The following is a 23,565-nucleotide window of genomic DNA, read 5'->3' as shown; positions in this document are numbered from 1 at the left end:
CAACTGTATCTAAAGTAACTTAACAAACAGTATGTATAACAACCAGCTGTTTATATACATATATTAACTATCTGTAATGCTAGAAGTATCCCCCAGCTGTACCATTTTTTTCTGATAGGATACTAGTTCTCTCGCGTTGGCCCTAATAACTTTCCATTCATAAGGATGAACTGAAATTCTGAAAAAGTTTACAATACTGGATTAGGTAAATGGTAAAGGTAAATGACCCCTGGACAGTTAATTCCAGTCAAAGACAACTATGGGGTGCAGCGCTCATCTCGCTTCAGGCCGAGGGAGTCAGCGTTTGTCCATGGACAGCTTTCCAGGTCATGTGGCCAGCATGACTAAACCACTTCTGGCGCAACGGGACACTGTGATGAGTGCCAAAGTGCACAGAAATGCCATTTACCTTCCCAGCGCAGCGGTACCTATTTATCTATTTGCACTGGTATGCTTTCAAACTGCTAGGTTGGCAGAAGCTGGGACAGAGCAAGGGGACACCCCGTTGTGTGGATTTGAACCACCGACCTTTGCATCAGCAAGCCCAAGAGGCTCAGTGGTTTAGACCACAGTGCCACCTCTAAAATACTGGGTTAGTGTTGAATAATGTTGCAAGAAAAGCCAGATTTGTTAACCATTGGGGGGGGGAGTGTTTAAGATGACAGAGAGATGGACATGATGCTGTTAAAAGTTATTCACTGAAGTGTTCTACTCCCAAAGAAGAACCAGTTTATTCATAGAACTCTTTTTCATTAGTCACAGTAATGAGTTACTCTACTACTTAGAACTTCTCTGTATGATATATTCTTGTGTAATATCTGTGGCTGGGACTCTGCATGTCCTAAGTCCTCAAAAGTGCCATGTTTTGCACTTAGGAAAATGTGATACTTCCCCCATAAGATTTTGTAGCCATAAGATTTTGTTTGATTCGACTAAGACAAAAATGCCATCAGATGCTGAGTCCTTTGCTACTGTGATGTCTTTATGGAATGTGACTACATGCATGCCAGGGGTGCCATTGCACCATTTTCCTACTACAGTAACAGAACATGCCCACAGTATTTTGTGAGCTTCCTTGTTAAGGTATTCCTTTGGTGGCTTTGAATTCACTAATTGTGTGACCCCAATGCAAGGGTACTTCGCCAGCAATAAATGGAGAAGAATAGCAGCAAGGCTATCCATAACCCACAGGGGTGTGTGTGTGTGTGTGTGTGTGTGTGTGTGTGTGTGTCTGTGTGTGTGTGTCTGTGTGTGTGTGTGTGTGTGTGTGTGTGTGTGTGTGTGTAAAACACCACTAATTTAATTTTGCTTTTCTAAAGCAACATTTGGAGCTCTTTGTTCCCCCCATCTATGTTCAGCAAGGTATTTCCTATTGCTGAGCTATTCTTCCTCCTCAGCCATTACATGCAGTCATTATACTGTCATTGGATCAGGAAGTGTGAGAATATTGTGCAAAGGATGGTGTAAGTAGACGTGTTTTGTTTGGTTGTGCATCGAAAACAGAACTCCACGACTATATCTTTTATATTCTGATCGTCTGTTCCTAATTCCCAGATCATACCCTCCTCTCCCTTTGTGTTCTTCCCTGTTAGAATTCCGTGCATGCTAGAATCCTGTGAAAAACTTCTCTCAATGCTGCCAATTCATTCTGTCCCTTTAAGAGGCGGGGAGGAATGCTGTTGCTGCGGAAACCAGTGAATACATTGCAACCTCACTGTGGAAGGACGGGAAAAACGCAGTGAGTCTAGAGTGGGAGGCTTCAGGTCTAACATGAAGCTGACTTCCACTCATTTCTCTAAATTTATCCCCATCCTGGGAAGCCGCATGGGTGGGGAGGAAATAACTGGGATGGATGCAATTGGGATTAGCATTAGAGGCATTCATTGATAAGGGTAGAGGGGCTTTGTTGCTACATCAGGATGCTGTACAGAAGGACGGAGGACAAGTGAGTGGAAGGAAATAGGGGTCTTTGCAGCCGATATTCTCCCAAATTTATACAAATGCTTTATTGATTAATTGATTGCAAGGCTGGGTGCCATCCAAGCATTATTAAAACAAAAGGAGGCAGTTTCAATGAGAAAAAGACAGAGAAAGAACATACTTTATATCAATTTAAGTGCCATTTATTTATTTTTAAATTTTAAATTTTGTCTACCGCTTAATTGTCAAAACCTGTACTGTAGATGGTTTGCATAAAACATAAGATAGACATTAAAATCATCAAAAGTTTAAAATGATTTGATCCATTAAAAAGTATTCATAAAATCACTGGTTAAAATACATGTTATGAAATATAAAAGGGAATTACCAATTAAAATGCTGATCTTACCTATCTGGCTTAGGCTTGCCTAAGCAAAAAAAGTTTTTGGAAGGCGCTGTAAACAGTATAGCAAAGGTGTCTGCCAAATACCAGTGTGCAGGGAGTTGCAGCATAGGGACTTCCCCACTGCAAGACCGATTCCTTACTTGTGCAGAACAGGCTTCCCCCAAAGGATCCTGAAAATTGTAGCTTGGTGAGAATTCGCTGTTAAAGACCCTTCAAAGGACTACCTTTCTCAGAGTTCCATGGGAAGAGGGAAGATGGCCCTCATCCTTCCTGCTATTCTCTGGGAAGAGCCTGCAAAAAGCTTGACCATAGAGATCTATCTTAGCACCCACCAAGGAGACGGCATGAAGCACAGCACAATAAGAGCCATCGCTTTGCCTGGATACAGTATCTGGCTTTTAGACATGTTATGCAGGGCCCATTAGCTGGTTCTGATTCCTAGCTTTCATTTTCAAAAAGTTTGTAGTGTTTATAGCCTGGGAGGTTGGTGGGAATGATGGGAAATGTGCATTGCCTCCGAGGGAATATGACAATCCCGTTAAAGGGGTCCGTGGGGAGGTGCTTTTGTCCGGATGCCCATGCGGGGGGCTAGGGCCATGGCACTCCTTGTGGAGTAGCACCTATTTGAAGCAAGCCATAGGGTCTCCTCAACATTGGTTCGACCCCTTGGCCGGTCATCCAGCAGACAGGTTGGTTGAGGTCAGTTACAACCCAGTGCCTTCACCAAACTCCTTACAGCTGTAATCAATAACGTTGTGGCCTAAATTCAAACCATACAGTGTCGTCACGAGCGGTCTTTTGGTCAGAGATGCCCTGTGGGGTGGTGGGCTCACAGCACCTGAATGTGCAAATGGCAGGTCCCCATGGCTTGGACACATTAGCCTAGTTCTTTCTGGTGTTGGTTTCACGCTGAATTCTTCACTGTGACTCTCCCTTGTATACTGTATATTGAAACAGTATGGCAGGCTGGGACTTCCCCCCTTATCTCACACAGTATGTGGCTAGAGCTATGTCCACTCCAGCTAATGTATTGCAGGCAGGGTTTGCATCCAGTCTGCTTTCGTCATCCATATCCTCCCCCCCCCACTTCTTCTTCCAGATTTCCTCACAGCAGACCTCTGGGAAGTGTCCTCTTCCACACCCACCTGTTCCAAGGCTTTCAGTCCTCATCTCTCCACAATGCAAAAGAAGACCTCAGACGAGGTGCCCAAGGAGGTGCCAATACCGAAAGTCCCAGCTGCCAACAAAGGGGCAGTGGAATTCCTTTCGCTCATTGGTGGGTGCCCCTTTTGAGGAGAGGGGAGGCTCTCCTACCCTGTTCTCCCTCATGTAAAGGGGGGGTGCTGACAGCCAGGAGCTTTTTCACTATCAGCCTTTGAAGATATAGGGGTCTTAGGGCCAAAGTAGACTGGCACTAAAAGCACCACTGGGAAAACCTTGGGTTTTTCTTTTTCTTCATAGCAGGCACTGAGGGGAGGGGGGTATTGGTATTGCAGCAGACATGGAGGAGGTTTAAATCTCTCCCCATCCTGCCACCCAGCTGCAGTCCCAATGAATTTCCCCACTCCACACTGCGGGCAATATCAGGATGGCATTTTCATTGGGATTTCAACGGGGGGAGTAAAAGATCCCCTGCCTGCATGCTGCAGTCCCAATGAAAATGGGGGGGGGGTCCCCCTGCACCTGCTATTATTAAAAAATGTAAAAAACCGAAATGGAATAGGAACATTCTCAGTGTTTAGTGTCATGTCTAGTTTCCTCAGTTCCAAACCATTAAGGAACACTATTGGTCAGAGTGGGCATGATTGTATCAGCAAGTTTCCTGCTAACTCCCAAGTTTCCTATCTTCAACAGCCAATTTTGTGAGCCACCTTTCAGACATGGTACCGGCTTTGCCAGATTGACTTGCAAGATTATATGTCCCAGGGATGGGATGGGAGAACTTCAGGGCATGGAGCCAAATGCAGGCTTCTCTGTCTGACCCTCAGAACTTTTCCTAGAGCGCTTTCCCCTCTCTCCAGGCCACATGCCTCACCAGCCCTGAAATACACCCTCCTTGAGAGCTTTTCCCTCACTGGAATGTGTCCTCACCCTCAGAAAATATGGGAATGTTCAGGGTGGCAGGAGAGGATATATTGTTTATTAATATCCTTCCTAACTTGTGATAGCAAGTTCCTTTATGCAGCAGAGTTACATTCCACCTTTTATATGCACAGCAGATAGCTGGTTGCAGGCTCGTGTGAGCCTCTCACTATTATACGTTCCTGGTAAGTTCCCTTGAATCCCTCTTAAAATAATAAAGACGCGACAATCTTATTCCAAGCCAATAAAAGAAGTTTACTCACATCAGTTCACAGTTGGATTCCTGAAGGCGGACTTAGTTACAAATATGTACATGTGGATCTACCCCATATGGGGGAATAATCCCAGTGCTTTGGCTAGCTGAGAGCTAGCAGAGCAGTCCTAGCTAGAAGCTGGTCAAACGAAGAAAGAAGTCAAAAAAGAGGGAGGTGTGCTGTGTGACTCATCCTTTTGTTACCTGGACAGGTTAGGTCACGCCCACCTTCTATCACATGCAACAGGAAGGATGCTCCAGCCAGGAGGAACAGGAAGTTTTGACTGACTGGACCAAACATTCCCTTGCATGTCTTCTCTAGCATTACAAGGAATGTTGTACTTGACTGCCTCTTATGGGTCACATCCCACAGACAATGCTTCTTGCTTGTCTGGATGCAGGACAGAGAGGGGAGTGTGAGCATAGGTAAGAAGTAGTCTACTATACAAAGGTAAATTTCACACATGTTGCTTTGCTCGCTTTTGCCTCTGGCCCTGGGCACCATTGGCATGTGGCCCCTGGAACGCAGTCCATTTCCCCCATGCCTTTAGTGAAATGCTGTAATGGATCATGGACAAAACACCAGGCACATGACAGGCAAGCAACTGGCAGGCCTTGGGGAGAAGCCAGAGAGAAAGGAGGTCAGTGTGACCTAGATGGTGTGACCAGATGTGACCCGAACTTTGTGGACACATTCCTTCAGCTTTTCAGTTAAACACTTCTATATAGAACCTGGTTTGATATTAGGTCTCTGCTCATGAGTTTTAGGGTTGGATCTACCCTTGTCGCCAAAATACTCTGCATCCACCAACAACAACTGGTTTCTGTTCTTGGGGGACATTTTCCCATTCTGTGTGGGAACAGGCTTTTCGTTCTCTGTTTCCCCCAAATGATAATGTTCTACTCTCTCATCTCACAGAACTGAAAGAGATAAAGTACTGCATTTTTGGGGAATCGCTGGTTGCCATCTCAGAGAGTGGAGAGACTATAGGGACATTCACCATCTCAGTGGAGCAGACCAGCTATTCACCAGACGACTGGGATGAAGAAGACGTGTACCTGGTCCGTGCCAGCAGCAAGGGGACCATTGATGGCATCCCTTGCACAACGTCCATTACCGGTAACTTCACTGCAATAATTTGGCAGGAGGAGGGTGGTCGGCCTACTCCTGTGTCCAAATAACAGCCTTCAGCCCTCAGATTATACAACTGGTGATATGGGACCTTGAAACTATGGGTGCAGAGATGGAGCTATAGCACGAGGAGAAGGGATTTAACCATAGACTATTTGTAGCAAGCAAATAGTCATTTTTTTGGTTCCCAGTGCCATGCTTCCTTCGTCTGATAACTGTTTTAGACCCAAGGGAAGAAAAAGGTGAGCAAGGTTCCAGCCACACAGTGTGGACATAGCACTTAATATTCTGCTATATCCCCAATAAGGCTCTACAATTCCTGTTCCTATAAGCTAAGGTTGTCGTATGTCCGGAATTTCCTGGACATAACCAGCAATTGACCGTCAGAAGCAGTGTCATGGTGGAATCCACTGCAGCGTCCAGGAAAATCTGGACATATGGCAACCCATGTCAGCAGTGTCATTTTGGGCGATTTTCCTTAAAAAATACTGTAGCTCCAAAACTTAATTTCTTTTTTATTTTTTGAGATTTTGCCGAAAAAGCTAAACAACTTTTCTGTCTAGATTTTCACTTTTTGAAATATGGCAACCGTACTCTAAGCAAGGCTCTACTATATTTAAAATTATTCCCACTTCATTTAATGGGACTCATGGGCTATGAAACTTGTTCAGAATTTCAGCCTTCAATCAGCAAAGACCTCCTAATTTTGTGATGTACTTATTTAGTAATTTCTTTCCCACCTTCCCTCAAAGGAGCTCAAGGTGGTATACATGGTCTTCCCTCTCTCCATTTTATCCTCACGACAACCGTCTGAGGTACGTTAGGCTCAGAGACAGTGACTGGCCCAAGGTCACTCTGTGTGCTTCATAGCTAAGTGGGGACCAGAACCCCAGTTTCCAAGGCACTCTAACCACTACACCACGCTGCTGTTCCTTCTCACAGCTACTCCCTTGTCGCTAACAATATGCATTTAATTTTTATTTTATCTTCTTAATGCAGCTGGTATATGTTGAATAAAAACCATGGAGTATTATTTGTGCATTCACAGCCAGCCACCCCGAACAATCACGTGTTTTGGTAGGCTGCCTAAAACCCATTAAAACAAACTAGATTTAAGTAGTTCATGCACAAACTAGCCATTGTGCTTTTCTTGCAAAAATATGTTTTGTTTGTCAGTAGTGCTTTGCCATTTCATGGCATTGGACAGAGTGGTGTTACAATTGCATCTTAAGCAAACAAAGAAATGGCACAAATTAGGTTGTGTTGACAGCACAGACATGGCAGGTCAGGATGACAGCACAGAAAAGACCGGAATGCAACAGTTTGGAAGAGAAATCATCTGGATCCTCCATAAAAAAAGAGTGAACAAATGATATCCATCCCAGAGAAAACACCTAGTGTGGAATCAACCCAGTCACAGTAAGTTTGGGAGCTGTCACAGTGGTTTCTAGCAGCTATCAGACACAACTTCAGGAAAGTTCCCAGAAAGGTAGGCAGTTTCAGGAACTCTTGGTGGAAACTGGAGTATTTCCAAGAGTAATAAAGAGGGACAAAGAGGCAACCTGGGCTTGCAGGGAGTGTTTAGGTGGCATAACCTTTAACTGTTTGTTTTGTAAACCTTTATCTCTTTCTTTATCAGGATATGTAACGAAGAAATTGGAAACTGTAGAGCAGCACACAAAGGAAAGTGTGAGGGTAAATATCTTGTTTGTGTCCCCTTCACCATGGCTACCTGGATGCAAGATAACATCTAAACACATGAAATGAATGAATGAATGAATGAATGAATGTAATCCTGCCAGGGTTTCTCCTCTTCATATTGAAGCATGGGGGTAGGGGAAATCTTTTCAGCCCCCCCCCCTTGCAGGTTTCCTTCTTGATCTCCATTTTCTGCTCTCCTGGGTAAACTGACAAAGTTAGTTGGCCTTGTCCCTTTGAAATCAGTGGAATATCCAGCCCATCCAAAAGCAGGCTGTTGGAAATGCAGTTGTAAGCCCACCTTCCCCCTGTGGGGACTGGGATTTAAAGCAACGCTTTGGTCTTCCCTACATGCACACACCAGAAGCAGGAAGCAGTCCAACAGGACTATTCATAGCCACAGCCTGCATAAAGTCAATTTAAGACAATATGTTGCCTGAGACAGAAAATCCAAATCATGTCAGCAAGGCAATTAAAAAATAAATAAATGAATAAAATAACCAACCTGCATATCGGTGCCTGACATCTTCCTTCTAACATAGCTGATTCCACCTACTTGTAAGGCCTTAGATCTCTTCATATTTCCGGGGTGTGTGTATGTGCGGGGGGGGGAGTGTGTCATTGAAGGTGTGATAGATCAGCCTATAATTCCTCTGAATTTCTTCCAAAATTTAACTTTTATACTTATGAAGGACTGGACAGGAGGGCCATTAGCCGAGATGGGCTTCCTCCAGACAATCTGTTTTTGTGTGTGTATAATTTTTATTAAATTTTCCGTTTTAACCATTTCTAATATTCATTTAAACCACCTTAAAATGTCAATGGCTTTCCTTCTTCTCTTTCCATGGTTCATTTTGCATGTAATAAATCCCTGCATATTTTGCATAAACTAAACCATTCAGTAATCCATTATTACATCCATCAAAACTTGTTTACACTGTTGAATTTATCTTAATGTTGCCAATGTTTTCAAGTGTACACAATCCCCCCCATATATTCAATAAACATTTTCCAATCTTCTTTAAACCAATGTTCTTCTTGTTCTCTTATTCTGTATGTTAGATCCACAAGCTGCACATATTCCATCAGTTTAAATTGCCATTCTTCTTTAGTTGGGACTTCGGCTCCAGACAACCTGTTCATTCAGCATCCATCCCATTTTGCTTATTTGGTGGTTAGACTATGGGTGGGATTCAGCTAACAACCTCCGCCACTGGAAGCCCACATAAAGATTTCCACTGGCATAACAACAACAACAACAACAACAACAACAACAACAACAACAATTTATTTGTGCCCCACCCATCTGATTGGGTCGCCTTAGCCACTCTGGGTGGCTTCCAACATATATAAAAACATTGGCAAGGTGGGGGGGCGTGTGTCCAAGAGAACCCTCAGAGCAATGCAGAGAGGGAGGGGAGGGGAGATTAGCACGAAATTGAATTCCTTCCTATGCCTGGTCTTAATTGGTCCTGATTTGTTTACAAAGCAGTTATATCAGAATACCGTATTTTTCTGTGTATATGATGCCCCCATGTATAAGACAGCCCCTATTTTTGGGGACTCCAAATTAAGAAAACAGCCCCTCAGCACTACCTGTGTATAAGGCGAGCCCAAATTTTAAACCTAATTTTTTTAGTTAAAAAACCTAGTCTTATACATGGAAAAAAACTGTAAGGCTTCATCCTGATTTGCTTTTGGGAACTGGCCTTGCAGGCCAAACTGGGACCCATAATTAGGCCTTGGGCCAGAGGTTCCCCACCTCTGCACTAGAGGGACAAAAGTCTTAGCCATAGGTAAAGGTAAAGATAAAGGGACCCCTGACCGTTAGGTCCAGTCGCGGACGACTCTGGGGTTGCGACGCTCATCTCGCTTTACTGGCCAAGGGAGCCGGTGTACAGCTTCCAGGTCATGTGGCCAGCATGACAAAGCCGCTTCTGGCGAACCAGAGCAGCACACAGAAAGGCTGTTTACCTTCCCGCCGGAGCGGGAAGTATTTATCTACTTGCACTTCTTTCGAACTGCTAGGTTGGCAGGAGTAGACATAAATACTCCTGTGTATTAAAAAAAAATTTTTTTTAAGTCATCTGTCTGGCATTTATGTATCATCTTGTTGTACTTACTCTTTTCTGCAGTTCAGGGAGCACCCAGTGGAAACCAGGACCCATGTGGTGAGACGCCAAGACCAGCTTTTTGTGAGCAAAACCGTGATAGAAAGAGATGTGAGTAAATTCTGATTCTTCTTAAAGGATTTGGAAAGTCAAGCCCAACTCCTTCCCTCTCTAGGTTAAGGGAAATAATCACACTAGTAATTCAAATTCCTGTCACTTTCATGTCTGTTCACCTATAAGTCCATTCCAGAGGACTTTAATTTCCCTATTAAATCCACACAACCAAAATTGTATTTTACGTAATACTAATTTTTAAACATTCCCCCTCCCTCAAAATACATGTTTCTTAAGTGCATTTTCTCTTGAAATAACGTGTTTTAAAATGCATTTTGATTGTGGCTGTTGTTGAATGAGAACCACATGGGAACAATCAAGAAGTGAGTTCTGACTCACACATTAATTATTCATTTAGAATACGGTATTTATTTGCCACTTCATAAGCAGTTTATAAAAGATCCTGAAATAAAGATTACGGTACATTCAAATCTAGGTTCAGGAACAGAAATAACACAATGTCCCTGTGGTGCTAGGATTATTCATAACACTGGAAGGTCTGAATCTGGTTAGTTCATACTTAGTTTTGCAAATACTGTATCCCTCAAGCATTCCTAGCTACTGTCCTTGAATGTTATCTATAATAACTTGTTCCACTGGTTGTCATCAAGGTTTAACAGACTATGAGATTGTTACTTTCCACTATCTTGTAGTCTAACTCATAGCTGCCAAGTTTTCCCTTTTCTCGTGAGGAAGCCTATTCAGCATAAGGGAAAATCCCTTTAAAAAAGGGATAACTTGGCAGCTATGGTCTAACTACCTTGGAGTTTAGCCTTGTTGCAAGGCTTGTAAAGCAATTTGCACCGTTAAGTATTCTAAATAGACAAACAGCAATATGGCATACTATATTTATGTATTGCCTTTATACCCCTTCTTTCTTCCATGATACCCCTTCAAGGCAGGTGGTCTCCAGACACCAAGCAGACCCAGATCTCCTGAGCATGTGCCTTCAGATCATGTCCCAGAACAACATTTATATTGCACATTTCCAAACTCTCCACCTTCATTATCTCAGTACTTACACCAACCCACTAAGAAGAACAGCGTTGTCCTCATGTTGCAGATATGAGCTGGTCCGAGGCCCAAGGAGTCATGCTTAGTACCAAATGCCACCTAGTAAATTTGCAGCTGAGATCTGATTTGAACTGAAGACTTCCCAACTCATAGTCTTCACCACTATGCTGCACAAGCCCTCATAACAGCCAGATGACAAAGGGCAGCAAGATCACGGTTTCCCATTCTTGTCCCACTATTGGCTAAGCCTGTCTTGAAGTGCCAAGGAATGCCATCTATAAGTCACAAAACAATTTCCCCAGAATGACCTGTTGTTGTCTTGGATTTGGTGAAAATGTCTTTCCTCTATTCTCTCTCACAGGAAGAGATCCACGTTGACACATTTTCTTACAAACTTGCGCAGCTTCATGGTCTAGTCTCAGAGTCTGCCAACTTCCTGGTGATGCGGGTGATGGCCAGAAGGCAAGCCGTACCACAGGATGCCATTTTCCTCGCATTTGGCATTGACCAGCACATCTGCCCCTGCACCTATGTGAGTGTGTCTGGTGGGGCACCCTGCAGGTGTTGGCAATGTATGAGGAAGTTTGTCTCGGGAAGGGCTGTAGACCAGTGTTACAGCACATATTGTGCTGAGCCATCCAGCTACATGGGCCCAGCCCTCGGTAGATTGGAGAAAATTTCCAAGTGAAGATTTGACCAAAACATGTAGGCTAGCTGACTGTCTAAAGTTAACTACATGCTGGCAGGAGAGAACAAGGCTTTGCTGCCTCACCAGCAGCACCGTTTTTACTCACCTTTCTCGTTCTTCAATTCCCTTCCCAGAGGCCCCTGGGTGTCCAGAAGCAGAAAGTGGGCAAAGAGGAGGTGGAGGTGTTTGTCATCGAGAGAGTTGTGCACTCAGTGGATGAGGTCCCCCTGTGCTGGCAGTTCTACTTCCTGTCGGATGGGTAAGGAGACCCCAGAGCAATTGCTTGTGCCCAGCCCTTCCTTGCAGGCAACGTGGCTTACTCCCTCTGACCTAGAATAGCTTCTGACAGTCTTTTCGACAGCATTCTTACTGTCGGTTTCCTTTGAATGCCAGTGCTTTAAAAAACATTATTATTATTATTATTATTATTATTATTATTATTATTATTATTATTATTACAAATATATTGAGTGAATGCAAGGTAACCTAGTTCTTTATTTCCACTCAAACAGTACACAGGTTGTGTGTACAGTACTAAATTCCCCGTCTCTCCCTCCCTTATTCCGCCCTAAGAACCATACATGAAACAACTCAGTTACATTCCGTATTCAAAATGACATGCAAAATGTGGGGAGGAGAAGAGGATACAGAAGATGTTTGCATCTTCAGTATCCACCAAGATACATTTGTCAGTTGTTTAACTAAAAGAAACGCATATGTAATGGCAGGAGAACTTCCCATTCCTAGGCTTGGCATGCCTCATCATGATCCACTCACAGCACATCATGAAGGCACCAGAGTCCCATGCAGCTACAGTCCTTCAGGGCTCCTGCCTATCTCTTACAGTTCCCAGGCAAATATAGGAGGGTACAGCTGGCTAGTTTTCCTTCTTGCCTCCCCCACCCAGGCATTTATCTCGCCGTGTCCAGGTTGGATCCCCGGCCACCATGGTGATCCTGCAGATGCCCATTCTGATTGACACAGGTAAAAGGCAGGAGTCTGTGAAATTTCCCTCCCTCCACCCCGTCAGCGGTTGGGAATGGTCACCAGAGGCAATTGGGGCATTTGGTAGTTGAACCCCCTCCAGACATCCTTTTTTCATTGTGATGATCTGCAATTGAGATGGTCACATCAGCTTTCAATACTGTTTGTGCCTACAAAAGTTTTGGGGTGGTCACGCTGCTTCGTTTCCAGGCAGTGCATCTCCCATAAGCTCCCGCTGAAGTTTCATAACTTTTTTTATACTACAAATGCTCTGGTTTATTTTTTTGTTTCGGTTCTGTTGTGCTGTTGCCCCTTTGGAAAGCAAAAACATGATAGCAATTGGGGGAAGTATCCCAGAGCAAACTAAAGTAGACTAAATCCACCACTAACACACTATTATTGTGTCAAGAACACGTTGCAAGATACACCCACAACAAAACACCAGTCTGGAGAGGCCCAGGATCTATGTTGGCCTCCACTGGGGACAGCATCTGGGAGTGAATCAAATAACTTGGGCAAAATGGCAGAAATGCATTCTCTTTCATTTGGGCATGGATTGAAATTTAATTGCACTATTTATCTTTAAGAGCCATGGATTTCTAGTATGTGATGGACATCTATCTCTCATTCCTAACTCTCTGCTTCAATTTTCACCTCTTCCCAGATGAACCAGACCCTCGTCCAGTCTTCGAGAAAATCCCGCTGGATTGGGAAGAGGATGTGCAGCTGTATTCCCAGTTCTTAGACAGAAAGGTGAGTTGTGTGGCAGCTAGAGTCTTGCCTACGCCCTTAAAATGTGCCAATTGTTGCCAAGGGTCAATTAAAGGTAAATGGACCCCTGACCATTAGGTCCAGTCCTGACCGACTCTGGAGTTGCGGCACTCATCTCGTGTTATTGGCCGAGGGAGCCGGCGTACAGCTTCCAGTTCATGTGGCCAGCATGACAAAGCCGCTTCTGGCAAACCAGAGCACCACATGGAAACGCCGTTTACCTTCTCGCCGGAGGTTTACCTTCCCGCCTATTTATCTACTTGCACTTTGATGTGCTTTCAAACTGCTAGGTTGGCAGGAGCAGGGGCTGAGCAACGGGAGCTCACCCCGTCGCGGGAATTCGAACCACCGACCTTCTGACCAGCAAGCCCTAGACTCTGTGGTTTAACCCACAGCACCACCTGCATCAATTAGTGGGCCTCCAAATAAATATAGTTTTACTTGAAGTACTTTGGTAGGGCACCAAACTGGATAGAGCAACAACCTGAGAGCCCCTCCTCTAATGGGGGTTTGGTTTCCTCCCTTCAGGAGGAGCTGAAAGCAAGCCATGCCACCTATGTGCGTCGCCACCCAGAGCTCCGTGCGCTGTTGGCAGATTTCTTACAGCTGCTGCTGCTTCGCAAGCCCGATGACGTGGTCACCTTCGCTGCGGAGTTCTTTGCCCCCTTTTCAGCGGAGCGCCCGCCGTGCAGGTCGTTTCGGCATTCCGACAAGCCCAGCCCCTTTCGCAGCCACGTCTAAACTATTCCAGCAGAAGAATAAAGACCCAGAGAATGACGCTGGGGTTTGCGGGAACTCTTTTTGGAAGTTGCTGGGGGCACGCCCTGCCCAAAGGGGTGCATGGCGACTACTGCTGCTGTGTCCAGGGCAGAGACACAGTCCTGAGGCACGCTGCTTCCCGAAGGGTGTTAGGAGTGCTGCTGGGAGTAGGAACTTAAACCGCTAGCATTTCCACACCCAGCACAGAGCTGGCGAGTCTGCAAAGTGGGAAGTGGTGGAAAACCTCCAGATTGTGACATTTTGGATCAAATGTATCCTTTAAAAAGAAAAAAGAAGGCAGGAGTTACTTTATAACAGACTTCTCTGAATTTAAAATTTTGGCTTTAGAGACGAAAGCTCAGCCAATAAATAATTGAATCAATTGCTAGAAAATTTACAAAAAGTGAGACCAAATAAAGTTTTTTTTCCCAGTTATTGAAAACAAAGGTGCGTCCAAATATGTAGACTTCTGCGTGGAGGAACAGGTAATGACTGTGGAAGAAGATACACTGGCCTGATTCAGATGTAACTGAAAACTATGGTCAAAAGTGGGAAGCTACTGTTTATTGCAGCTAGAAACTTATCTCCTCTCCTACCGCAGGATGGGGAGGGGTTGAGAAAAATAGGTGTGACTGTACAAACTGATGGCTCACATCTGCTCATTGTTATATCTGAATCAAACCTTGAATAAGGTATCAAACAATAATAATCAAGAAGTAGATATCCTTCCCGAATAATGGAAGGAGATGGAAAAGGTGGATCAGCTGACATTTGCTCTGTTTCCAGTGTATCTGTCAACATTAAGAGCCAGTCATTCTCACTCAGGCAGGTCCTTTTTTCCAGTTACATCTTTAGGGACCCAACCTTTACATTTGAAACATGTAAATAGCAAGATCGCCATCAAGCACTTTTTTTTGTCTAAATAACTATTAGAAGTTACAACATTTAAACGTACAAAAACCTAAAAACTTTTAAAATTGAAATTGTCCTCAACTGTTCTCTCGCAACACCCCTCCTGAAAGTTCAAAGTTCAACATTTTACAGAGGACCAGTTATGTTCTCTTGATGTGGATAGATCCGGCAAATGTTTTTTGTACTCACTTAGGAGAAAGGTGATGTTTACATGGGCCATTTTTGTCTTGGGAAAGAGAACACAGGAAATGTGGGGTGTTTTTTTTTAAAAAAGTTGTGTCTATTATCAAACTATGAAAGTACAGCTTATTCTTAACACAGTTCTTTTAGCACGTATCTCATCCCCCTTGGTAATTGTTCCATGAAGGGATGTTTGCTTGCTTGCTTGCTTGCTTGCTTGCTTGCTTGCTTGCTTGCTTGCTTGCTTGCTTGACTGAAAATGTTTTCGGTACAAAAATATTATGTCTGCACAGGAAAAGCAGTGTACAGGGATAGCCCTCAGCCACCTATAGATAAATGATGATACTACTAATGGTGGTAGTTGATTCCATAAGTGCAGTAACCCGTAGCTTACAGAGATTCTTACAGTGCATTTTCATGTAATAAACACAAGAGTTGTAACCGATTTCTCACGTTTTCCTTTGGTGTTGCATTTTTGAAGCAAGGATGCCATTTCAGCACTGGCCACCATGCCGTTTAAAAAACAAAACAGGAAAATGAAAAACTTTCCTGAAAACACTGCTATGATTCCCTCTGATCGTCTATGTGTTGGGCAACTCCTCTCTGCTCCTCAGAATTACAGAGCAGACACCCATTTCGTCTTGCTCCAGTGTCAGGGCTCTGACTGAGTCACCCCGGATGAGAGTTATGAGGCAGGGTTTTTTTGCCTAATTTCCCCTTTTCCCCCAGGCCTTGACATCTGTACTCCAGGGTGCAAACCAGCTGCTTTTGTACTAGCCTCCTTCCTTCCTCTCTCTTGCCTATTGAGAAACCAGAACCTTTCCAGCTGCGAAAGAAAGCAGTGTATTAGTAAGCATCACGGCCTTCATACAGTCAGTCCCTCAAGCTTGATAATCATTCAACATTTTGAATGATTCAACTCAGTGTCCACTCTGGTCCCAGATGGGCAACAATTCTGTGAGAAGGACCTGCACATGGCCTCGTTGTGCTGGGCCTTTAAACATTACGCCAATATTATGGGATGAAACTATGGAAACATACCTCCTACACCACTGTTGTAACCTCTTTTAGTGGGTGTGGGGAACCATTGGTCCACCAGATGTTGCTGGACCACAACTCCCATTGTCCCTGGCAATTGGCCATGATTGCTGGGGCTGATGGGAGCTATCATTCAGTGACATCTGGAGGGCCACAGGTTCTCCACACCTGCTGTGAAGGGCACAGTAATAAACCAAGAAAGATCCCTTTGAAGAATAAAGGAGAACAGTTGGGAGATATTAGAAGAAGAATCAATGTTCACAGCAAAACGAACATAGCTCACTTGCTCACCTATATTTGTACTCCTAGGCTAGGAATCATTAACTGAAGGGTCCGGGGCCAAATCCAACCTGCTGAGGAGTACATAGCTGCCCGCCTTCATCAAAACCAGTCAATAGTAAGATGGTGGCTACAAGGACCAGTGGCAAGGGCATGCTTGGTATCTGTTTTCCACAGTGAGCTTGGAGTGTAGCTTGTCCCTTTAAACAGGAGGCGGACAGGTTCTGAGAACTGGGGATGTGGCTGAGATGATGACTCAGCGTCATGTGAGGCCAGTGTTCAACCTCCTTCACAAATAAGCTCAAGTGATAAAGAGAATTTGCAACCATTTATGTTTCTTCAAGGGAGGAAACTGGGCTCTCTGGAATCAAAGATAACGCTCTTGTACAGATGGAATGGATACTTGTAGTTTAGGAAAATTAACACCCCCGAACCTCAGTTATAGTTACTCAACAAAAAGGAATTCATTTCAATAGAGGTTATTGCCATGTGATCTTTAGGTTTGCATCAATGAAGGCCTTGTGTAATATGAGAACAAAGAAAAGGGGTCAGTGACTGCCTAGGGCCTGTCAAACCCTATCAATGTTTGTGTTTATATGAACTATAAAAGTATATGCGCATTTACATGCAGCCATATGCTGGAAGCATAGCGTAGCCGTACATAGTTGGTAGCCTGCCTGCAGCCAAAGAACTGTCTAAATCGTGAATTTAAAAAATAATACTTTAGAAATTATATTTATTATTTATACCCACTTTTCTGTAGCATGCCTCCAAAGTGGCTTGGAAAAACTGAAGCAATCAGTAATACAAGACAATCTTTTGCACAATAAAAATGCAGCACTGAAGTCATTATATGAACAGCAAGCAGTTGTTACCATAACCCACTATCATCACACCTACATGGTGCTTTACAGAGAACCAAAAAAAGGCAGGTCTCTTCCCCAAGGAACTTGATATTCACTTTATGTCATGGTTCTCATTGCCCCTCTGTTAGGAATTCATTGTCTTCAGAAGAGCCTTTCTAGATCTTGTACAGCATCCTGCTTCCCAGAGGGCCAACTATGTCTCTCAAAAGCTCACAGAGAGGACATGAGGGGGCGGGTCCCTATCCCAGTCCAGTGGTGTTCCTCAGTGACTGGTATTTTGAGGCATGCTGCCTCTGATACTAGAGGTAGTATGCAGCCATAATTACTAATAGTCATGGTTAGCCTTCCACAAATTTGTCTGTCCTCCTTTTTAAAGCCATATAAATTTATAGCCATTGTCACATTGAGTGGAAGTGAAATCTGCATTGTTTAACTGCACTGTATGAAGAAGTACTCCGTTTTGTCTGTTCTGAATCTCCCATCATTCAACTTTATTGGATAACTTTTCATTCTAGCTTTATGAGCGAAGGAGAAAAGCTACTCTTCATCCACCTTCTCATCATACCATGCTTCATTTTTATAAACCTCTGCAGTGTCCATCCCTTGCTCAACTTTTTCTGAACTAAAAATCCCAAAACTTTATAGCCTCCCCAGAGTTACTCCTGCTTCTTAATCAGTTTGGGTGCCTTTTCTGAACCTTTTTGAGCTTTTTCACCATCGGCAGAAATCTATGCCTAAAAGTACAGTATAGGAATCCTTTTTGTCATACATCCAGAATTTCCCAGACATATCCAGAATACTGCAGTCGGCAGCAGTGTCTGGGCAGAAATCTGCAAAATGTGCGGGAAAATCCGGACATATGGCAGTATGACAGCTCATGTTGGCAGTGCCATTTTTGTCAATTTCCCATAAAAATACAGTCATACCTTGGATCGTGAATGCCTCGGCTCCTGAACAAATTGGCTCCAAAACGATCAAAACCCGGAAGTGAGTGTTCTGGTTTTCGAACGATTTTTGGAAGCTTCCAAACTTTTGGGCTTCCGTGGCTTCTGATTGGCTGCAGGAGCTTCCTGCAGCCAATCAGAAGCCACACTGGAGTTTTCAAACGTTTTGGAAGTTTAACGGACTTCTGGAACAGATTCTGTTCAACTTCCAAGGTACAAACGACTATAGCTCAAAAACTGCAATTTTTATTGCAATTTTAAAGCTCAACAATTTTTCTGTCCGTATTTTCACTGTTTGAAAGATGGCAACCCTATTTTAGGATCTAGAGTTGGTAATAATCTCTTTTTGCTTTCTGCCCCATAGTCCACAGCCTTCAAAAGCTCCCTTGCTCACCCACTTCTTCCCAGCCTATTGCACACAGCCTTCCAGTCCCACTGTCACTGGGACCTACCGTATGCAACCTTTGGGGCACATCTCACAATCTCCACTCAACCTTTTTTCCCTCCAGCTCCACAACGCACCATTTTCCTAGCCCAGTGTCTATTCCATCCTCCCTTCTTTAACCACCCTGTCTCTCAATCATTCCTTGCATTTTAAGGTTGTGCCTGGGCCTTTTAACACCTGTGAGACAAGCAGAAATTCAATAGGTAAATGTTTCCCCACTTATATCTGCATACAGGAATCTCTCTCTCTCCACAAACAGGAAAAACACAAGTACAGAGATAATGATTTAATTATGGGGACTGCTTGCTTTCAATTTGGCCTGGTTCCTTAATGGAGAGTAGCGGCATGGCAGGGAAAGTTTGCTTTCAAACAAGGAAGCGGCTGTTCCTATTGAAGTGAGTACACATGAGTGCCAGGAATACGAGGTTTGTTCATGGATGACTAATGCAGTTGTGTGTCTCAAAGTGTGGTGAAATCTGGGTCATTCCTCTTCCACACAAACACCATAAAACCCCTCAGTTCTTCAGCTTGGAAATCACATGACTTATTCTACCTACAAATGTTATCAGCTGGCCAGGGAGGAAAGCACCTCCTCGGTGAACTCTCTGTCCTTTCTGTGAACAGCTTGATGGGCAAAAATAAACCAGGTAAAGCTTTTAATTGTGCAGAGGTAAATGCCATCAGCTCCAAATGTCCACAAATCAAGCTGCTTGAAAAGTTACAGGAGCAGGATCCTGGAATCGTAGAATTGTAGAATTGGAAAGGAACCTGAGGGTCATCTAGTCCAAACCCCTGCAATCCAATAATCTCAACTACCGTAATTGCACATGACAGATGGCCATCCAAATCTGCTTAGAAACTTTCAAGGAAGGAAATTCCACCACCTTCTGAGGGACTGCATTCCACTCTGTTGAACAGCTCTTACTGTCAAAAAGTTCTTCCTGTTGCTCAGTTGGAATCTCCTTTCTTGTAACTTGAAGCCATTGGTTTGGTTTGTAGCCTCTGGAGCAGAAGTAAAGCTTGCTCCATCTTCCATGTAACAAAATAATTCCTCTTTTCCAAACAAAACACTATTTTATGTTGTCAGATTTACCTTCCAACCAAGCTTTGTGGGTGGTTTACAAAACCCATAGAATGCAAAATGCAAGCAATGATCACACGAAGATCAAAACAATAGGAAAACTTCATTCACTAAGGCCGGTTACGTTACGGAACATTCATATTCCATTTTCATGTGCATTTCTATTTGTGTCATTGTGTTACCCTCACGCCTCTGTGGGAAAGAGGACCACAACAAGAGGGGGCCCCTCTGCAAGACTGGTTTGCAAAAATGTGAAAGCCAAATGCAGGCAGCCAAAATTTTCCAGCAGATGGCACAACTCCTATGCAAGGAGAAATTGCAGCATTTGGGGCTTTTCAGTTTAGAGAATAGACAAGTAAGAGGTGACATGATAAAAGTTAGCACAATTTGTGAGTCACGGGGAAAGAGGATAAAGAATTTTTTGTCCCTCTCTCATAACACTAACTCATGGACATGAAGCTGAAAGTTGGAAGGTTCAGGACAGATCAATGGAGAAGTTAAATCTTTATTAGAAAAACAGAATTTGCACAGGAATGCTAGGACAAATGATAGATGAGCACAGCAACTCTTTTTCAGTAGGTCTTGCCCCATGAGGCTGTGGCAGAGACAAAAGATCTCCCACACCCTTCCCACAGCTGCCTAAGTCCCCTCCTCTCCAGGGATTTTCCCAAGCAATCTGAGACTACACCAGCATGCCTGCCTTTGCTTCTCCCACTTTATGCCTCTCCTGGTCCTGGGAGACTTGGGGGATGGGGAGCTTTTCGGAGCAGGAGGGGGCGACACCCTGGCTTCTTCACCAGCCCGACTCATCTCTGCCTCTTGGCCTTCCTCCACGCCTGCTTCCATTTCTGATTTTGTATTTCTCTCTGCCCCAGACTCTCCCTTCTCACTTAATCCTGTTGCCTCTTCAGCTTCCAACGCCTTCTCCTCCCAGTCTTCTCCCTCTTCTCCTTCATCGTCGTCCCACCACCACTCTGAGCCTTCTTCTCTTGGGGTTTTCCCCAGCTGATGCCTTCCACTATTCCTGTGCATTTGGCCTATTGATGACAGTTACAAGGCATAGTTCAAACATAGAGAAAAATGACGGCAAAGCAAGTAGCACAAAGGGATGGATGAAACCGACAGAGTCTTCCTCCCCCTCCCCCTTCCTCAAAAGATCGTGCAGAATCTTGGAGTTTATTCATTGCACAGTGGAAAGTAGCTAAATAAAGATGACAGGAACCTGAATAAGGATTTTTGTTTTAGAATGCAGAAGCAGTTCACTGTTTCAACACTGGAGCATAGGGCATGGGGTGGGGTGGGGATCTCACTTCCTACACTAGCGTGGGAAACCACTGTGACCCTGCTGAGAACTACAACTCCCATCAGCCTCCAGCCAGTGTGACTAAAGGGCAGGGGTGATGGGAGCTGGCGTTCAGTGACTTCTTGAAGGCCACAGGTTCTTTATCCCCATCTTAGACATTCTCTGGCATTAGGAGTACCATGCTCTAACCAACTGAGCTAGGTCGTGCTGCCCTAAATCTACCTCTGCTCCTTTGGCTGGTAGTGCAAACAACAATAGCCAGAGTTGAAAGTGTGTGAGCTGGGCTAGAAGCAGACAGAAGCCAGAGAGCCATGCTTGATTTCTGCTAAAATCCAAAGCTGAGGCTATGGGAGAAGGAAGACTAGGCATCAGCAACGTTTTCTGGCCATGGGCTGGATCATTCCCATGGACGATCGTCCGTGGGCCGGACATGCACCGGACATGCGCAGAAGCGATTTCCGGCACTGCACTGCCCATGTCCGGGGCTCTGGAAATCACTTCTGCGCATGTCCGGAACCCGAAAATCGCATCTGGGCATGCGCAGAAGTGATTTCCGGCACCACTTGGCAAGTCCCCACGCTGCACTGCGCCGGTTTAGTGCAGTGCGCAGTGGACTTGCAGAGCGGGCGGCTCAGTGACCGGGCAGCTTGTGAGCCAGATAAACAGCCTCTGTGGGCTGCATCCAGCCCATGGGCCAGACGTTGCCAACCTATGAGCAAGACCCTCTAGGGGTATTAATGCTGTGAGCATGGTCTCAGATTGTATATATGTGTAAATAAACCATATATCATAAAAACACCACAGTCTCTGCTGTCCCTCATTTCAAGAAAGCCAGACCCTGGAATTTCACACCCCTCAGAGGTTGGGGTGGCCTGCAACAATATGCATGTGTGACAAACTATCAAATGTATAATCTTCCGAATACACTAACTAAAAAACAGGATCATTGGCGCATCTTTGGTTTTACAATGCTGGCCTCAGTTTCTTGCCATTGGAGTGTAGAGCAGGGAACAGAAGGTGATGCTTGGTTCTGTGTTGTGTGACTGAGTGGTGCGGTTTCACACATGCTAGCACAGCTCAGGAAGTGGGCTGGGTGGTTTGTGTTAGCAGGAAATGCAGGTTTCCAGGGGACTCTGCAAGTTGCTAAATATTTATGGCAAGGTGTCCTTGAAGCTATTCCATAAAGCACAACCAGGTCAGGTTATAAAGCTCACAGCTCTTGTTTGTATTGGACTGTGGGGTGTATGGAGGAGCAATTCAAATAGGGTTGTTAGAGCTTCGATGGGAAACGAGAAAGCCAGCTGGGGATAAATGCTGTGATCTAACAGCATATTTAGCTGGATAAGTATGAAAGCTGCACTTGATGGAGGTCTTGATGACATCATGCAGCTATTAGAATCCCAGTTGCAAAAGTGGCAACTGTGTGTCTGTGTGTGAGAGAGAGGGGGGAGAGAGACAGAGAGAGGAGGTTGTGGGTGTTTGCATACTTTCAGATTTAATCAAAGGCAGCACAAACTGGCTCTGAAAATTAATGAACCATCTTCAGGTTACTTACTTTCTCAAACTTATCAGATTATCCACGATCGTAGGATGGACTAGTTTTAGGATGACCACATTTTCAGCTGGCCCTGATCTTTTACATTTAATAGCACTGCAGCCCGATACGCAAACATGTAAGCTTTTGCTCATACAAAGTGTTAAAATGTGGGATTCTGCCTGGAAAGAGTGGAGCAAAAAGTAAGTGTGGATGAGCCCTAAACTCTGGCATTGTGTGCCAACCTTCCCTCCCCACGTCCACTACATTTTTTAGAAAGGTTTCTTTGTGGTACTAAAACTAGAAGTCCATCTAACATACCTTCTTCCTTGGATAGGCAAAGATACCCAGAGTTGTACATGGGTGGGTAGGAGAAAGGGGCAGAGATTTTATTGCCATTATTACTTTTTACGGTCAGAGGAGGACTTCCTTCTTTTGCTTCCTTATGAAAATCCCAGACTGACTAAACTGAGCTCACTCTCAAGAATTTGCCCTCCTCTGGTCACTCTGTGTGCTTTAGACATGTGGACTGCTTCGATTTGGTGCTCATAATCTGTGGATACCCAGTTTTGCATCAGTTCTGAAGAAAGAAAGAAGGAAAGAAGGAAAGAAGGAAAGAAGGAAAGAAGGAAAGAAGGAAAGAAGGAAAGAAGGAAAGAAAGAAAGAAAGAAAGAAAGAAAGAAAGAAAGAAAGAAAGAAAGAAAGAAAGAAATTCTCAATGGGATCACAGGAACCAGGTAAGTTTCCTTCTGCTTCTTCCCTCTGTTGTGATGATGATAACATTTTTTTTAAAGCATGGATCTTCTTTGACACTGCCTGTCCTCATCCGATTTACTGCCCCTTTTTTCAAATCCATGTGACTTTAACAAAAAGGACTTTAACAAAAAGGACATATGAAAATATAAATATTCCTTACCGTGGTAGCATACATTGTTTGTCTATGAGATGACTAAGTACTGTTGGTGCTGCAGTCCTGCAACTTTGTTTTTCTGTGCCTCCAACAAGCTGTTTAATGGAAAAGAGGCACTGCATCTCCAGCCAAGGAAATAT

The 23,565-nt window shown here is 44.2% G+C and overlaps 2 protein-coding genes and 1 long non-coding RNA gene across 6 annotated transcripts in view; 2 read left to right on the top strand and 1 right to left on the bottom strand.

Annotated features, from left to right (window-relative positions):
• Window positions 1-1,605: 1,605 nt before the first annotated feature.
• Window positions 1,606-15,053, top strand: CATIP (ciliogenesis associated TTC17 interacting protein). 2 transcript variants are annotated; one of them, XM_035127776.2, is made up of 10 exons: window positions 1,606-1,945; window positions 3,426-3,602; window positions 5,581-5,781; window positions 7,433-7,488; window positions 9,627-9,713; window positions 11,092-11,262; window positions 11,553-11,677; window positions 12,326-12,402; window positions 13,067-13,155; window positions 13,702-15,053. In XM_035127776.2, exons 2-10 carry the CDS (start codon window positions 3,506-3,508, stop codon window positions 13,912-13,914), a joined length of 1,116 nt encoding a protein of 371 aa, XP_034983667.1. In that variant the 5' UTR covers window positions 1,606-1,945; window positions 3,426-3,505; the 3' UTR covers window positions 13,915-15,053. The 2 variants fall into 2 exon arrangements, with proteins under 2 accessions (XP_034983667.1, XP_034983677.1); XM_035127786.2 differs by having other exon boundaries at window positions 1,733-1,738.
• Window positions 15,054-15,114: 61 nt separating this feature from the next.
• The window catches only part of LOC132592611 (uncharacterized), an 11,332-nt gene continuing 2,881 nt past the window's right edge, over window positions 15,115-23,565 (bottom strand). For 2 of the 3 annotated variants that reach the window (XR_009558100.1, XR_009558099.1), the window contains exon 2: window positions 15,115-20,714. This is a non-coding gene — a long non-coding RNA (uncharacterized LOC132592611). Of the gene's footprint in view, window positions 23,521-23,565 lie in introns of all 3 variants that reach the window. The other variant, XR_009558101.1, reaches the window with a different exon arrangement.
• The window catches only part of SLC11A1 (solute carrier family 11 member 1), a 24,166-nt gene continuing 22,762 nt past the window's right edge, over window positions 22,162-23,565 (top strand). The window contains exon 1 of the mRNA XM_035127760.2: window positions 22,162-23,252. Within this exon, the coding sequence (XP_034983651.1) occupies window positions 23,234-23,252 (19 nt within the window). The 5' untranslated portion in view covers window positions 22,162-23,233. The remainder of the gene's footprint in view (window positions 23,253-23,565) is intronic.

This window comes from Zootoca vivipara, chromosome 1 (assembly GCF_963506605.1).
Source record: "Zootoca vivipara chromosome 1, rZooViv1.1, whole genome shotgun sequence".
Taxonomy (NCBI): Eukaryota; Metazoa; Chordata; class Lepidosauria; order Squamata; family Lacertidae; genus Zootoca; species Zootoca vivipara.
Note: the sequence above shows the minus strand (reverse complement) of the source record. Positions and strands in the feature narration are given on the sequence as shown.

What these genes read in the sequence shown, in the direction of transcription:
- CATIP (XM_035127776.2), top strand. Translation starts at nt 3,506, where the DNA reads ATGCAAAAGAAGACCTCAGACGAGGTGCCCAAGGAGGTGCCAATACCG. An exon ending in GGAATTCCTTTCGCTCATTG is followed by an intron (nt 3,603 to 5,580) that starts GTGGGTGCCCCT and finishes CTCATCTCACAG; the next exon opens with AACTGAAAGAGATAAAGTAC. An exon ending in AAACCGTGATAGAAAGAGAT is followed by an intron (nt 9,714 to 11,091) that starts GTGAGTAAATTC and finishes TCTCTCTCACAG; the next exon opens with GAAGAGATCCACGTTGACAC.